The sequence below is a fragment of the Ursus maritimus genome, unplaced genomic scaffold (assembly GCF_017311325.1).
Source record: "Ursus maritimus isolate PB19 unplaced genomic scaffold, ASM1731132v1 scaffold_32, whole genome shotgun sequence".
NCBI classification, from domain to species: domain Eukaryota; kingdom Metazoa; phylum Chordata; class Mammalia; order Carnivora; family Ursidae; genus Ursus; species Ursus maritimus.
The window spans coordinates 24605765-24623480 of NW_024425786.1; the positions used below are offsets into that span (position 1 = coordinate 24605765).

Sequence of the window (17716 nt, forward strand, 5' to 3'; positions counted from 1 at the left end):
CAGTTTCAGAATTCAATGCCATTTTTTTTCTAGCCCAGATGCCCTCAAAAAAATGCCACAACAGGGGATACAAATTTTTAACATACTTTATTGATTTAGGGGCCAAACAAGGCAGCATTTGGTCAGTTAAGAAAGGCACCTCATTGAAAATAATACATCACAGTGCTGACGAGTGATCCCAGTCACAGGATTTGAGGATGGAAGGGACAATCTTTGGATGATGTTGCTTAGGACACTTGCTCATTTATTAACAAGGGTCCCTTCCCACATTGTGGATGCAAGACGGCAAGAGCGCAGGGATGCTGGGTGGCTGCTGGGAGCTGACCCACGAGAACGGGTGGACTGGTACGCAAGCGGTGTGTCGTTAAGGAAAGGAGACCAGCCCCGTCTTCCCCACTCCAGTAAACTTGATTGGCTGAGCCACCAACCCCATGAACACGGCCCCCCATCTCTTTCCAACGTGGAGATGTTCTTTTGATCTCATGGCTGGGGGAACCAGGGCCAGGAGTCAAACCCCCCCCTGTTCCAAGCTTTCGGAAAGACAGGACAACAGTTTTGACTTCCTGCATTCGCAGGCTGGCAACCCATGAGGCTCTGAGATAAAAACTGAGGTCTTAGGGCATTTGGCTTTATAAAATATTGTCACCAATCCACAGTAAATGAAACCTGGATTCCTTAGAAACAATACTGCACCTCCCTATTGCTATTTATAACCTCTAATCAGTTTTTTTTAATTAATTTCCCCCTTCCTCCGTACTTTTTCAGACTCTTCCATGACGTGTGAAAGAGGTGGCTTCACTATCACATTGCTGCTCTTCATGACTCCTTTTGGGCCCTCACCATTCCTCCCTCTCCATCCTCACCCTGACCACCCCTCCCCTCTGCCCAGCACCTAAGAGCAGGGATCACGCCGCGGGGTGATGAACAGTGGTGCAGTCTCGCCTGGCCTTCTGTTACTAGGCTGAAATAGAGAGGAAACAAGAGAGAACAAAATGGGTTTTTAAAAACCAAGTAAATATCAGGGAAGGCTGGCATGCATGCCCCAGCAACCAAATGCATCAGACACTGGACATTTCTCTGTCCGGAGAAAGCTCTCATGCCTGCTGAGGTTAAGGCTGTGTAATTAAACGAAGCAAAAATCTAAATCCTGACCACCCCCAAAAAGGCATATGCATTCCGCATGTTCTAGGTTCACCAGCAGCCCAAATATGCACACGTGAATGTATATGGATGGGTGACAAATACTGGAACAAGGGTCACACACATTCAATTAGCAAACGTTCAAGGTCCGCCACCTTGAGGCCAAGTGCCTGCCACTGTCCCCTGTGAAAGGGGAGTCGACTCCGGGATCTGTGAGGCCTCCCTCCCCCAGAGAAGGGCTCCAGACCCCAGCAGACACAGCTCATAGTTTTGGTTTCACTCCTCTTCCTTGAAGTCATGTGCTTCCCAGAAATGCCCCAAGCCAGACTTGGTTTCTGTTTAGAATGGGCGGAGTTAGTTTACAGGCAGGGAAGCAAGGCAGAGCAGAGCTAGCAGACACTCACTTGAATCAGACCAAAGGGAAGCAAATGGTCACGTACCCGTGCCCAGCTTCCAGGTGGACAGGGGACAGGCCCTCTGAGAGTTCCACAGACAGAAGACTCAGGTCAGATGGGGACCGGGACTCTAGAGCCCACTGTACCAAGTCAGCAGATTATGGTGGGGGAGGCGGCATTATTTACTGGGCCTGCCACTGGTTTTCCAATGGCTTTTCCAGAGGCCACTGTTTTGTGGCCTCTCCCAACAGTCTATTAATTCATCTGTTTGCCACAAGTCAAATGGCACAGCATGGACCTCAGGAAACACTTAATAGTTGGGGAGCTGAAGTTAGGAATAAAAGCTGGTTACTGTCATAGGTGATCTTAGTTTGGCTGATCTTTTCTTGGGGAGTCTGTGGAGAGAGTCTGAGATGAAAAGAGACACATCTGATTGGGGTTTCATATCCTGGAGAGACTGGGTTTGAGTAAACGCTAATGAAGATGAGGCCAAGAATAGATCACCTCCAAATCGCTGTTTTGTTCATACTTGGAAACTGAGGCAAACATTAAAAATGAAAATAAACAAACCTATCCTGGTCTTTTTGGCAAGTGGACTGGCTGCTCTCAGGTGCCCAGCCCGGATGCTCAGAAGACAGCCTGAATTCAAAAGTACCGTCTACTTGGGTTTAATTCTTGGGCAACAATTCAGTTTTCACACACGGGTCCCCAATGATCCCTGCTTTATACACTGTGATGCAGATCACAGAAATATTCCAACTCAGCCTGGATCTTTCGATGGTGATACCTTCCTATGGTAAATGCCTTTTCCTTTCCACTTCGGAAAAAAACGAATGATCTCCATCCACACACTGACTCATGTGGCTTTTCATTGTGGGGCAGAAAACAAGCGGAATCCCCTGCCAACAATCTGCCGCCGGGAACTCTGGCCCCGCCTGACTCTCTGTGATCCTGGACTTCGACTCAGCTGCGGGAGATGGACTAAATACCATGAGGTTCCAGAACTGCGGTGCCCGGCAGATACCTGAGTTAGATTATCTTGGTAAAAATAAACAAAAATCAAGAGTATGGCTAAAGAAGTAAACAGCTGGTAAAGCAACCTTGCCTGTAGCTCAGAAAGAAGGAAGAGCGTACAAATACTTAAACCAACGCGCACACGCACACACACAGATGAGATGAGAGTTGCACGCACGCTAAAGATACATCAAGCGAGTGTTTTAATTGGTACATCAAACGGTACTCTTGCTGGCCTGAGGATGCTCCCCTCTGCCTGCTCTGCAGTTCCCACCCACTCCCTCAACACGGATAGGAAGAAAGAAATTCCTTTTCGGACCCAACATTAAATAAACATAACCAAGTCTTTACATGTGGCTTTGGAGAAGGCCGCTAGGATGCTGGCAAACACGACGTCGGGGGTCTGGGTGGCGTCGATGACAGAGTGGATCCCTCGTTTCCTGTAGTACTCCACCAGCGGGGTGGTCTGCATGTGGTAGGCCTCCAGGCGGATTTTCAAGGCCTTCTCATTATCATCTGATCGGCGGACCAAGGGTTCCCCAGTGATCTGAGAACAGGAAGGGGGCAGTGAAAGTCTGGGACTGTTAGCAAGGTTTCCTTACCTGATGCCAGATGCAGATTTGCGATGTTGTCTGCTCCCAAAGTCCATCGGAGGGAAAGAGAGACAAATCTAGATCCCCTCCACTAAAGAACTCTAAAGAGCTTTGCTACTCTCAGGAAGTTGGTCCCAGGAGCAGACCAACCAGTCCAGAGGAGCTGGGGAACCTGAGGCAGCAAAGTGTGAGGAAGGGGATTTGTGGGAGGAAGACGGGCAAGGCCCTTCTCTCACAGCTTCTGCTCAGGCTACTTGCCTTCCGAGATGAACACTTCTAAGAGCAGAAGCAAGAAAGACAGAGGCCCCTGAGACCAGGAGAATACATCAAAATCAGAGATGCATTCTCCACTGGAACCTTAGTCACCGACGTATTTGGTGTTTTCACTGGGGTGTCGGCCTTCGGTGTCCTAAAAAGGGGCAAATGAAGTGAGAAAGAACTCTGAATGGCAGAATTCCCAACTGTGGGAAACGTGCCTAAGCTGACACGAGGGCCTGGAAACCTGCAGGACCTGATGAACTTGTCTGAAGTGACAAAGGCAAACCCGGGAGAGTCTTACTACTGCCCACATGTTCTGAAACAGACGAAATGGACTAGTTACAGCAAACGTTACAGCGAACGTGTACGAGACCCGCCCTGTCACATCTGCAAGCAACTGAAGACTGTCATGAGCGTTTGGCAACGTTAATCAAGCCCAAACAGTCTGCTTCTGCAGGACACAGCAGAGTCACTAGAGAGAGGGGACATTCTTCCGAAGTAGGACCAGTCAACACGTTTCTCTTCAGTCCTGTTCTCCCAGCTTGGCTCTGCTTCTGGGCTTCCAAGCAGCCTTCTCCTGAGACTAGTCAATCATTTAGGTTACCGTGCTACCAGAGAGGGGCTTCTTTGGACCAAAGACAGGGATAAACCGGGCACTGTGAAGTAGCCGGTACTGGTGGCTACGTCAAAGTCAAACCATAAACCACTGGGGGAGGCGCTGTATAGACAGAAAAGCCACAGCCCATGTGATTTACTCGGTAGTGATATTTCTTATGGTCAAGTTAATAATATTGGTAGGAATAAAAGGAAGAGGGAAAGCACAAAGAGCAAAAAGGAAGGAAGGGAAAGGCAGGAAAAGGAAATCTCCTGTCCTGGGTTTACATACGTCATCTTTCATGGGTTCCTTTGGGGGGTTGAACTCCTCGTGGTAGGAACGGCCACTCAGCGGGTGAATCAGCCTGGAAGACAGCAAACAAACAGGAGTCAGGTTGCCTGAAAGTGTCCCTGCACCCAGGGGTCTCCAAGTTGACAAGCACCAACAGAGGAGCTGGACGTGAGGACGTCCACCAGGCACAGACCCAGCTTAGGCGTCTTGTACTTGGGACGATAACTGGGTTTCCAGGAGAGCTTATGCCAGAGGGAGTATGTTTTCTATTCTGACACAACGTGATAATGAGTGTCTGGCTGCCGAGGCTGGCGTTAAGTACCTCATTCAGGAACTCGGGGCTGGTCTCGCACAGCCATTCATTCTCTTCACCCACTCGCCCAACAAACGTTTACTAAGTGCTTAGTCCGATTCAGGCCTTACACTGAATCCAGGGGCCACACTGCAACGAGCCAAGATCCCTGATCACAAGCAGTGCTTACTCTAGTGGGAGGGACAAATGTGGGGAAAAACCTAAAATAAATGTGACGATCCTTTAACAGAGATTTGTACGATGCGCTACAGAGGCCAGCGGACAAAGAAGCCAACCCTATTTTCTATCCCAGATCAGTGACAAAACCCAGAAAGGTGCGATGGAAAAATGTCCTGCAGATGCAAACGCCACGAGACCGGGCAGCAGCCCTCTGCGACCACCTGGATAAAATGCAGCCCAAGCATTGGAGGGCTGAGCAATAGGACACCGGCACCAGGAGAAATGACTTACGCACCAAGTCACGAAATGCCCAAGGATTCAGCGTTCAGCTGGCGCCAGTGTAGCCGGGCACCCCTTCTGCGCCGTGCCCCCGAGCTGCAAACCTGAGCTCCTAACTCTGAGTGGCCACACCACAGGAACCCAGAAACCTAAGAAGGGAAGGAGGCAGGCTGAACCCTGCTCTACAGCCAGGACCTGTCTGGTTTCCCAAGTTTGTGCCAACCCAGGCTTTCTTACTGAACAGGTGTCTGCTTTCCTCATGAAGGTCTGTTAACCCAGGGCTTCCCAACGTTTTTCACCTCTTGGCACACGCAGAAATATTTATGCAGTACTGGTGTGCTCCCCTCCGGAATAACCCAGGCCTACCCCACTGCTCTGATGGCTGAGGGGATCAGTATCTCAGCACATCAGCGGGGGAAGTTCAGGTCAGACTCCCAAAGCCTGGGCAGGGCGCCTGGGTGGCTCAGGCGGTGGAGCGTCGGACTCTTGGTTTCAGCTCAGGTCATGATCTCAGGGTCGTAAGATCGAGCCCCGCGTCGGTCTCCACACTCAGTGAGGAGTCTGCCTGAGATTCTCTCTTTCCCTCTCCCCCTCCCCACAGCACACTTTTGGGAGGCCAAGTGGTCCATCTACAGCATTGCTGGGGGCAAGGGGATGGCTGAGTAAAATAAGCTATACTGAGTGGCCTGTGCCTGTTGTCTGGTGACAGGAAGTCAGGCCCTCTTTTAGTTGAGTCGCTGGTGAGGTTCCTCTGGTGCCTCCACTGGGAGACCCAGGGAGAGGCTGCTGGGCTCGGCTACAGCTTTCCCTCTGTGAAGGGCTGCGAGCATGAGACGTGGACCATGATTCTTCACTTTCTGGAGAGCACAAGGCCCGCGGCAGCCAGGCTGCAGCAGACACGACTTTTTCCTTTCCACATCCCTACATCTCTCGCTTACTGCGATTCCCTCAGCCCTCCGGTGACATACGACACACTGCTCCTTCCCCGCTCACGGACTTCATTTTAAGAGGAATGCCAGGCTCATTCACTAGAAGGGAAATGAAAGTCCAAGATCCAAGTTTTCAAAGTGGGACTGGTCTCAGCACCAACCAAAATAGCTCTAAGAGCCACTGAGCCTGACCTAGTGTGGAGGTCGTGATGGGGAGGAATCAAGGCTGGGGTTCTAGAGCCACTGCCGTCTTGAGTATGACACTTCAGGTGCCTGCTTTCTCATCTGCAAAGTGGGGACGGCTTGTGACACCAGGACAGCCAACTGGTAGGATAATTAGGGTATCAGAGAGCCAACACTGAAAAAGTTAAAACCACTAACCACCAAACCATACATACAAGTGACCCTAATATTGTCAGAAGTGAGGTCAGAGCTAATCAAAAAGATATTTACAGTGGGGTTTTATCATGTCAGATTTAAATAAGATCCATATTAAACCAACTTGTTCCTGCCTCTTTTTCTTCCAACCATCACTGCAGTGGACCAGGAGGCAGAAAACGGGCTTTTGGTGCTAGTTCTGCCACTGATCCATAGAGGGAACTTGACAAAGACAACTTTACCAGTTTGGCGTGTCCTGTTTCCTCCTCTGTGAGGGAGGGGGTCACGCCACACCCCTCACTCCCAAACCCAGAGACTGAGTCTTCTTCGTCCTCTACAACAGTCTTGTAGTTTGCCCTTCAGAATCTCTCTGGTCCCCACCAGCCAACCGCAGTTAAAAGCCTCCACAACCCCACATGGGGATCACCAACAGCCTCCTAGGTGGGTTCTTGTCCATCTCGCCTTCCCCCCAAGTTAGCCTGTACGCCAGGGCCAAACTAACGTTCTTAGAATGCTGTTTCTGCCATAACACCTCATGGCTTAAGAACATCCCATGACTCCTGATCCGTCTACCCTCTTCACCTTGGCAACCCTTCCCCAGTCGAGCTCCCATCCAACCCTCCCAACAGCACTTGTTCTACCACCCGGATCACTCCTCCAACTCTGGACATTCTGCCACCAGCCCCAGCTAGAGGCCCTCCCCTAACCCATACTCGTTCCCGCCTCTACTCCCTTCCTGGAGAGCCTCACCGAAATCCTCTCCATCCAGGAAGGCCATGTTTGACATCGCACCTCTCCTAGGTAGCCTTCCCTTCCTGCTCCCAGGCTCGCTTCTTAGGACTACCCACTGTGCTAACCACCCAGGTTTCTTGTATGGCTTGTAGACTCTCTGAGGTCAGAGATGGGCATATCGTTCTTTTGTACCTTCTCCTGGCCCCCTTCCCGAGTCTAGTCTATACGGTGCTGCACACAGAACAGGCACTCAGGAACATGGGCCGATCGATGCAAAGGCCCCCACGGTCAACTAGTACTGTTAACATCTGCTTTGTACATCAGGGACCCCAGCCCTGGTGATGTGCCTCCCCGTCAACCTTACCACTTCTTGGCCTGCCTCTACTTTGTCTGTCTACTCTGCCAGTGGGGACGCGGAAATACAAAAGTTCCTGCATTGAAGGTTCCTATGGACTAGCTGGAAAGATGAAACCTGGACATCTGAACAAAAAATTAATATAAGGTGAACCCCACTGTATCTCATGTAGCTTCTCAGGAAAACACCTGTGACACTCACCCCGCTGTCTGTTTACGTGGCTACCTCCCCCCCGAAGATACGGACGGCAGACCCACGGGAAAAAAGCGCAACCTCACCAGGAAATCAACTTAATAAAATTTACAACAAAAAAACAATCTCCCCTCTAATTAAATCCAAAAGTTTACATGTACTGTGATGGTCACAGCATCAAATTCACAGCGGACAACTATAAAAAAACACAACTGCACTGCAATAAGGGGACAAGTAAGTACATGATGGCTCGTCTACTGTGAAATACCAAGTAGCAAATAAAAATAATGGTCGTGGATGTCTGGTTCAAGACGGTAGGCTGACCACCTTCCTGAGACTCCATTAAAATGACTAAGGGATATAAAAGCCATAACCCACAATAAAGATGAGAATGGGAGGAGGGTCTATTAGAGGCTGAGAGCTTCCCACGTATTTCTGGAAGGCACAAAGCAGATGGCGGAGTGGACAGTGAAACAGGGTAGAGGAAATTGTAGCCTAAAGCAGTGGACCTTTCAGAGCAAACTTGTTCAGAAACAGAAGCATGTTTGTGTTCAATGGGGACTACTACAGAGAAACAAGTACTTTAAAGATTTTATTTATTTATTGTTTTAAGTAAACTCTACACCCAACACGGGCCTCCAACCTACAGCCCTGAGATCAAGAACTGCACGCTCCACTGCCTGAGTCAGCCTGGCGCTCCAAGAAACAAGTACTTTATTTATTTATTTTCAAATATTTTTCTATTTATTTTAGAGAGAGAGTGAGAGAGCAAGGGAAAGAAAAAGTGAGGGGGTGGGCAGAGGAAGAGAGAGAGAGGATCCGAAGCGGACTCCGTGCCGAGCGCGGAGCCAGTCACGAGGCTCCATCTCACGACTCTGAGATCACATGAGCCAAGACCGAGTTGGACACTTAATGGACTGAGCCACCTAGGCGCCCCAGAACAAGGACTTGAAGACGAAACTTGCAACAAAGCAATAGTGGGTCTGGCTGAGGTGGCTGTACCATGAGCAAAATCTTCCTCCGTTTTCTAAACTTTGTGTAGGTGGTCGTATTATTTTCACACTACCAAACCGACAGCAAGGTATGGCGACTTCCAACTGAGACCAGATTTCAGAGCACTGTGAGAGAGATAACCGTGTAAGGAACGGAATCTTTCTGAAGCACCCACCGTAAGCCAGGCTCGGAACTACGCATGTCATGGTATCCAAAACGCACGACGGTTTCTTGAAGCAGGTCTTATTAACCCCACTCTACACAGGTGGAACCAGCCTTGGAGAGCTTAAGAAACTTGCCTAGGGTCACGGTTAAACGGTGACAGGTCTGAGATGCTGTCTGACTTCAAATCCCTCGCTCTTCTTTCCACATATCCCCGTCCCATGTCACCACTTCAGTGGATGTCACCAAACAAGACCAACCCGTGGTAAAATGGCACTACGCGGCCTGGTGAGATTGGGCAAAAGCAACTCTGCTGGTCTGATAACGCTCGGAGGAGGCAGGACCAGGAGGGACCTTCAGAGGACAAATACCTTCCTGTGATTCTTCGGATCAGCAAAGAGTCTGGGATGCTGAACTCAATCACAGAGTCAAGCTTCTCTTTCCTCTTCTCCATGAGGTCGTCGAGCTGCAAGAAAGTATATGGCCCAGCTAAGCCACCAGAGCTTGAGCGGGGCCATCTCTCTCAAAGGAATTACGAGATAAAGGGCCAAGAGTTCGTTTTCATGCATCAGTGACACAAATGCAAGGCACCCACCATTTCTGCCTGCCTCACGGTCCGAGGGAAGCCATCTAGAAGAAAACCATTTTTGCATCGAGGGGTCTCCAAATTCTTCTCAATGAGCTCCACGACCATTTCATCGCTCACCTGGAAGTTAAGAACAAGACAGCCTTGGGTTTAAATCTGTTAATTAGGTGACGTGAGCCCAACTCCAGGGCCACAAGTTGGCATCTGTATAACCTGATTACTAAACAGCATGTTTTCTTGATCCCAAAGAAGCAAAAAAAATCAGAGCAAATGTGGAGTGGCTCCACATTCCAAAGAAAATTCGGTTTCATGATTTTCGTGGTTGCCACATATGCGTCCTCTTCCCTTGAGACCCCAACAATCTGGGTGAGGGAAGAGGATCCCACTGCCTGCCACCTGGACAGGAGGCTTTCGTGTCTTAGGTCCTGAGGCCCTCTCCAGCCATTAGTCAGGGTCCTTTCCATCAGATAACTGCTCATCAGCAAGCAGCTGTCCTCAAGGCACAAGAAAGGTGAGGGCTTCTGGCTGAGAGATCACTGAGGAGGGCTCCGTGGGAGAATGGTACCAACTTTCCCAATTGTTTTCCGTAAACAATTCTGTTTAGGCGAACAGTAAAGTGGTCCTGGCCATCCTGGACATGAAGTAACAGAGAAGGTCACTGAACTGGCAAAACTGGGTCAGAACCAAGGCACTGAGGTGCCAGCCCAATACACCTCTTAGTCTCTCTAAAAGCCCCAATGAGGACCCCTCCCAGTTTCCGAAAACCAGTTTTCCTCCTGAGCTTTCATAGAAAGAGAAGTTCCCTACCAGTATGACAGCAAGGCTGCTAACGCTCTTATCTCCTGCCACCGGCTGTGAACTTGGGGACAAAGTACGAGCCCTGTGACAAAGTGAAGGCTGGAGATAAGCAATCTCATGGCCATATCCCAATTTTTTTCTCAGTACAAGATCTTCTGCCAAGACCCAAAGTCCAAAATATCTAGCTTTCTGGCTTAGCTCAAGGTCTCACAAACATAAAGGGAAAGCTAGAGGTAAAGGGGCACGTGGGCGGGCAGTTGGTACCCCGGATACAGCTACGGGATTTCAAAGCCTGCCGGGAGGTAACTTGGGGATAAAGGCAAAGCCTAGCTCCTTCCCCAACCAACATTCTAAGATATGAGAAGACAGAGGGCTAAGTACCAAATGGTTTCTGAAGGTGATTCCCAGATGAAAAATACAACTTTTTCTCCTCCCCTTTCTCCTAAATGGTAAAGCTGATCATTTTCATGTATGAACTTAAAATAGGGAAATGCGGGGCACCTGGGTAGCTTAGTCGGTTAAGTGTCTGCCTTTGGCTCAGGTCCTGGGATCAAGTCCCGCATTATCGGGCTCCCTGCTCAGAAGGGAGTCTGCTTCTCCCTCTCTAGCTCTCCCTCTCTCAAATAAATAGATAAGATCTTAAACCAGGGAAAATGTTAAGGAAGCAAACGGTCCGTAGCTCTGTAAGTACTTATAACACGGTGTATCTTCTTGCTCGTGAGCTTTTTTTTCAATTTTTTTTTTGTTAAAGATTTTATTTATTTATTCGACAGAGAAAGAGACAGCCAGCGAGAGAGGGAACACAAGCAGGGGGAGTGGGAGAGGAAGAAGCAGGCTCACAGCAGAGGAGCCTGATATGGGGCTCGATCCCATAACGCTGGGATCACGCCCTGAGCTGAAGGCAGATGCCCAACCGCTATGCCACCCAGGCGCCCCTGCTCATGAGCATTCTATACTATAATCATTCTTTTTGTAGTTTAATTAAAATGTTTTCTTGGTGTTCCAGTTTATTAAAATGCCTGAAGGTGATTCCCAGAGGCCAAGTCCCAGAATAACTCAGTTACAACTAAGCTCTGGCACTTATCAAAGAAGATTTAGTAAATAACAGATTGTAATCGTCCAATTAGAGCAACTGGACTAAAAACGTAAGAAAATGCTATTATATCCCCCAAATAGGAGGAATTACTTTCGTCAATCACCAAGCAACTCCGCTGTTAGAGACACAGAACACAGAGCCCCAAAAATAGAGTTAAAACCCTGTGGTTTCCTGCATCCTTTCTTGGATAGCACCCTTGAGTCTGGCCTAGGGATGGCAGTTTCATTTTTGGCTCTAAACACTGGGCATATTACAAAATGCATCAGCACACAGGAACCTCAAGAAGACCGTAAACAGGGGCACCTGGCTGGCTTAGTCGGTAGAGCACGCGACCCTTAATCTCAGGGTTGCGAGTTCAAGCTCCACATTGGGTGTAGAGCCTACTTACAATAAAAATAAAATGTATTTTTTTTTAAAGATTTTATTTATTTATTCGACAGAGATAGAGACAGCCAGCGAGAGAGGGAACACAAGCAGGGGGAGTGGGAGAGGAAGAAGCAGGCTCATAGCGGAAGAGCCTGATGTGGGGCTCGATCCCGGATCGCCGGATCACGCCCTGAGCCGAAGGCAGACGCTTAACCGCTGTGCCACCCAGGCGCCCCTAAAATGTATTTTTTTAAAAAAGAATACCGTGAATAACATAAACGCCACGCATTCACAATACACCGCGTAACCCGCTACTCTGGAAGTTCATGTAGTGTGTTTGTCAGAACACCCCGCAGCATAGGGCTGTCCGACAGAACCTTCTACAATGACGGACATGTTCTAAACCTGTGCTGGCTGACAAACCCCTGAAAGGCGGCAAGTGAGATGGAGCAGCTGAATTTTCGATTCAGTTAAATCTAAATTAATTTCCACGGTTCCACGCGGCTGGTGGCCCCCAAATGAGGCAGGGCAGATCGAGACTCAGGAATAGCCTCACTCACCGGGACCACCAAACCTACCAGTTTCCCGGCATCCATAGTGGCCTTCAGCTTTTTCCCCAGTTCTGAGCCAGACGCCACCATGGCCCTCAGCATGTCCCCGGTGGCCAAATGGCAGACGCAGAAGTTTTCGGCCAATTTGGGTGCCTGTGGAGGGGAAGATGAAAACCAAGATAGAGTTAACACGGCAGGCCCTGCATCAGGCTGCCCGGGTGTGTACCTGGCCCCATCACTCACTGGCTGTGTGAACTCTGGCAAATGACGATTTCCTTACCCGTAATGGGAATAAAAGTACCCGATGCTATATTCTAACGTAGAACGATTATATGGTGATAGTACGAATTCTATGACATAATACCTGTAAAGCACCGAAAGCTGCACCTAGCACCCAGGAAGGGGTCACAAGTATTAGCTATTCTCGCGACTTCCACTAGACACACACAGTGACACAAAAGCCTCAGTTCATAAATGGGAAGAATCAAAACAGCAGTATCAGTACCTCATGTGGTTGCTGCGAAGCTTATCTATTTATTTATTTATTTAAAGATTTTATTTTGAGGCAATCTCTACACCCAACGCAGGGCTCAAACTTACGACCCCGAGATCGAGAGTTGCACGCTGGCCCGGCTGAGCCCTCCAGGCGCCCCGGCTGCCGTGACGTTGAAATGAGCTCATGGATATAAAGCACTCAGCACAAGGCCTGGCACAGGATGTGCTGAACGAATATTTGCCAAAGGAATGAATGTGCCGCTGTCAAGTACAGTGGTCACGGGCCTGGGAGGCAGCTGCGGCCAGGGGAGGAACGTGCGTTTCCCCCAGGCGCAACTGGTTCTTCCCCTTTCCTCTCAGAGGCTCAGTTTCCTGGTCCGTTTAAAGCGAAGGCAAAAAGGCTCCGTCTCCGAAAGTAGCTCTGAGGATCAGACAGGATACACAGAAAGAGCATCTGGCTAGCAGTATTTACTTACGTAGCAGTTTCAGGAGGCAGTAGAGCCTTTTGGTTAAGAGCATGGGCTTCAGAGTCAGAATTCCTGGGTTTCAGACACCAACAATCGCTAGATAGGTGACTTGAGAAAAATTATATCACCTTACTACGTGTCAAATTTCCTTACGTCACATGGAAGCAGTAGCAGGACCTCCATCACTGGGTTGATGGGATCAAACGGCGTTCGACATACGTACCAGGGACAGGCACAGAACACTGAACGTCGGCTGGTACTGTGACTCCTGCCCTAATTCCCTGTTCATTCATACAGAAAGAACACACTGATGCCTCTTCCTAGAACCCTGCTGGGAGCCAGAAAAACAAAAGACACGGACCCTGGCCTCTACGGGCTCCTAGTTTGGCGGACAACACAGCAGAATAAAGACTAGAACAGGAAGAAACTCTGGACGGTCCAACATTGGTTTTGTAGTGGCAAACCCCCCGCAGAATTCACAAGGAATAGAATCAGTTCAAGAAGCTTAGTACTTAGGGTTCTGGTTCAATTGTTTTATAAAATAAGGAGGGCTGGATTCTTATTCAAACCAGTGCATTGAGAGTTTTCTTAGTTGCACACAGAAAAGGGAAATAGATGGGGCTCAGTATAGCAAATTCTAGTTTGTGATTCGTGGACTGACTCAGTTCAAGGAAAGACATGACTTCATGTACATGACTTCAAAATGGAATCCAGGCGAACAAGGCATTAAAAACCGCACTTTGGAAACCAATGACGGTCAGGATCCTCTGGCAGTGGAAACCCTTCTGGTTCTCCGGGCTGGCATGGTGGCCGCACACCCAGCGAACTGAGCTTTTCTGCCAATCTTTCTCCTTGGTGCTGAAGTTAACTTGGGTGAAAATTTTGGAGATCAGGCTTGTTCAAGGCGGAAGGCTGACCAAAATGCCAGAGTTGAGCTGTTACCACAGAACCTAACTGGTCTGTTTTTACCACCCCCCAAACTGCAGGATTCTTTTTTTTTTTTTTATAAGTATTCTTTTTTTTTTTTAAGATTTTATCTTATTTATTTGACACAGAGACAGCCAGTGAGAGAGACAAGCAGGGGGAGTGGGAGAGGAAGAAGCAGGCTCCCAGCAGAGGAGCCTGATGTGGGGCTCGATCCCAGAACACTGGGATCACGCCCTGAGCTGAAGGCAGGCGCTTAACGACTGAGCCACCCAGGCGCCCCCAAACTGCAGGATTCTTATTGCTGTTCCGGCTGATGGGACTCGACAGCTGTGTGGAAGAACATTCCACTAGGGAAGACATGGCAAGGCAGAATGATAATTCCTTCATCTGAAGTCAGGTTTACACAGGAATCCTGGCTAAGGCACTCAACAGCTGTGTGACCTTGGGCCAGTTACTCCACTTCTCGGCATCTGTTTCCTCACCAGTCAAATGGGGATGCCTACTTCATCGGGCTGTTGTGAGGATAAAGTGAAATACGTACCCAAAGCATGAAGACACACAGTAGGCCTTTAATAAAAGACCTCCCTCCGTGTCTTTTTTTTTTTTTGCGTTACTCTTTTTGCATTACTCTTTATTTGCAAACTACAGAAGCAGCCAGATGAAATAACTTTATTATATTCCCCTCACACTTCAAGCCTATGCTTTAGAGCACTGCCTCTACTCCACATCACCCGGGGGTGCTGCTAAAATGCGGATTCTGATTCCAATGGGTGGGGCCTGAGCATCTGCATTTTTAACAAGCTTGCAGGCCTGGCTGTGCTCTTAGCCCCTGGACCCCACTCTTGCTGCCGAGGCCCTGAGCCACTTGTGTGTCACTGGCCATGGACTGGGAAACAGGCTCATCACCTCTGCGACAACCCTGTGGAGGAAGGGGTGGGCTTTTGGGGGGCACGGGTAAGAATGGCTAAAACCGCCGGAGAGGTAGCATGGTGGGTTTAATGTTTTCGGTCTTCGGTGTATTATCACCATCATCTGGGGCACGAGCCAAAAATACAAAGCCGGGCTCGCTCTTAAGGTTTATGCCTGAGCGGTTCTCAGGCAGCACTCTGGGATTCTGAAGCAGTTTGTGAAGCCCTGGGGCGGTGGCACAAGATGGGGTTTTTGGTGGTATGGATCTGGGTTGGAAACTGGGACCTACAACTTACGCACTGAGCCCCCCTGAACAAGTTATGCAGACTTCTTAAGGCCTCAGTGTCTTCATCCCTGGAGTACAGATAATAATGTCTACTTTCAGAGCCGTTATGGGGATTTGGATAAAATTATTTATGTAAAAGCATTAGGCATAGTGCCTGGCATTTAGGGAAATAAAGGGAAACTATTAGTTGTTGAGGTCTGATTTAATCTTAAACTCACGTGTTTTCTCACCTTGAAATTCTCTCTCTGCCTCCAGTCTTTCCCACTCCCACGTCCCATGCTCCTGAATACGCATCTGGAATCATCTCCTAAAATAATGTTGGGCATGCTCCCCGCGCCGCTCCCCAACACACACACACTCAGAAGCCTTCCATGTCTCCTTAGTGCAATAGGGGAGAAGTCCAAATATCTGAGTCTGGCACTCAGTGTCCTCCACAATAAACTTCCTACACGTCCCAAGCTCTTCAAATTTACCTCCACAGGTCCCCTAGCTGTATGCCTTGCACCGCTGCGAACAGCGGCTCTATGCGATTCCCAAATACATAACATAAGCATCTCTGAGGACCTTGGCTCCTCTCCCTTCTGCCCCTCCCTGTAGGCAAATTCTGAGCATCTCTCTCCCCAGATACTCCCAACTATCCCTTCTTCTGCTGATAAGGACTCATCAACATCAGCTAACTTTTGAGTGTCTGCAACACGCCAAGCGATTTTTCCGTGCACTGTTTTACTGTATTTAGTAGGCACGATATACAATAAGCCCATGAGGTAGGAACTATTTTTATCTGCATTTTATAAATGAAATTCAGAGGCTAAATTGCCCAAGATCAGGTAGCTAGTAACAGCAGAGCTGGCAAGCCCTAGCTCTTATCCATATTATAGGCCTCATTAAAAAAAACAACAATAACCCACAGAGCCTTAGTGGCTGTCCTTGGGAAAAGGGTGTGTGTGTGTGTGTGTGTGTCCAGAAGGGAGCACAAGGAGGACTTCACCATGCTGGCAACATTCTGTTTCTTGATATGGATGTAAGCTACGTAAGTGTAATTGTGAAAATGCACGTTGTGAAAATTCATCAAGCTGCTCACTTATGATATTTGTACCTTTCTCCGTGTATATTATACCTCAATAAAAAGCTTTTTAAAAAGCACAGAAACCTGTGTTTGAGTATCAATTCTATCTTAACCACGTAACCTTAGGCCAGTGATTCTTTGAGACTATTTTCTCATCTATAAATTGGGGATAATATTACCGACATTACTGGCTGGGTAGGGGGAAGAATGGAATACTCTTGACAAATTATAGTTCTTGTTCTAACCCTGAACTACCCTAGCATTTGTCAGAGTCACTCGCCTTACACTTCCCACGTGGTACTCCGCCCTGGTACGCACTGTATGCGTGCGTATTCATTTCCCCCTCCACACCTAGACTAGTATCAATAGTGTAAGATGGCGACTCTGCTCAGGAATCAGTCATGAGTTCAAATCCTACCTTTGCTACTTCTTTACGTATACCCTGGGGCAAGATACAGCTTCTGGGCCTCAGTTTATCAGTAAAAAGGCATGGATAAGGACAGGACCTACCTCCTAGGGTTGCAGGGTTCAGATGACACATGTGAAATCTCTGACAAGGGATAACTGAGCAAAGGGGGTGACTATTTTGTTAGATTGTATCCTCTTGAGGGCAAGGACTGCTCTCTGCATCTCTGACACCAAAACTATCAAATACAACATGCATAGGGTAGGAGAAAAATCTAACCCAGGGTAGGAGGCAGCAACAGAAAGAGCAGGGGCTTGGAGCCATTCAGACGGAGGATCTGCCAGTTACTTGCTATGAAAACTAGAGAACAGGCCCTTTGAACTTCAGTTTCTCTAACTGTAAAGAGGGAAGTAAAAGTATGGGTCTCACAGAGGTGTCGTGTCGCTGCACTGACAAAGCTGATGGAGACTGACCTGCGAAATGAAGAACTGGTGTAAGTTGGACACATGGAACGAACTGTGAAAAGGGCTGGCAGAGAAAACAGGAAACACACCCCGGTCATGCTATCTGGGAGCTGCTTTAAAATAATGTGAAGGGAGAGTGGATGGGGAAGCAATGGCCACCAGCTGATGGTTGGTGGGGCTGGCTACTGGGTACATGGGGACCAGTCTTCTTTTGTATTCAAACTCAGGGCACCTGGGTGGCCCAGTCAGTTTAGTGTCTGGTTTTTTTTTTTTTTTTTTTTTTTTTTAAGATTTTATTTATTTATCTGACAGAGAGAAAGACAGCCAGCAAGAGAGGGAACACAAGCAGGGGGAGTGGGAGAGGAAGAAGCAGGCTCCCAGCAGAGGAGCCTGATGCGGGGCTCGATTCCAGGACCCTGGGACCACACCCTGAGCCGAAGACAGACGCTTAATAACTGAGCCACCCAGGCGCCCCAGTTTAGTGTCTGACTCTTGATTTCGGCCCAGGTCATGATCTCAGG

At 48.7% G+C, this 17716-nt stretch overlaps 1 protein-coding gene across 4 annotated transcripts in view; it reads right to left on the reverse strand.

The window, feature by feature from the left end:
* Positions 1–70: 70 nt before the first annotated feature.
* Positions 71–17716, reverse strand: part of AK2 (adenylate kinase 2) — a 24931-nt gene continuing 7285 nt past the window's right edge. For 2 of the 4 annotated variants that reach the window (XM_040619210.1, XM_008694448.2), the window contains exons 2-6: positions 12203–12328; positions 9374–9484; positions 9150–9244; positions 4287–4359; positions 2736–3096 (exon numbers count right to left, since the gene is read on the reverse strand). In XM_040619210.1, the coding sequence (XP_040475144.1) occupies positions 2875–3096; positions 4287–4359; positions 9150–9244; positions 9374–9484; positions 12203–12328 (627 nt within the window). In that variant the 3' untranslated portion in view covers positions 2736–2874. Of the gene's footprint in view, positions 962–2735; positions 3097–4286; positions 4360–9149; positions 9245–9373; positions 9485–12202; positions 12329–17716 lie in introns of those variants that run through there. The other 2 variants (XM_008694449.2, XM_040619211.1) reach the window with 2 other exon arrangements.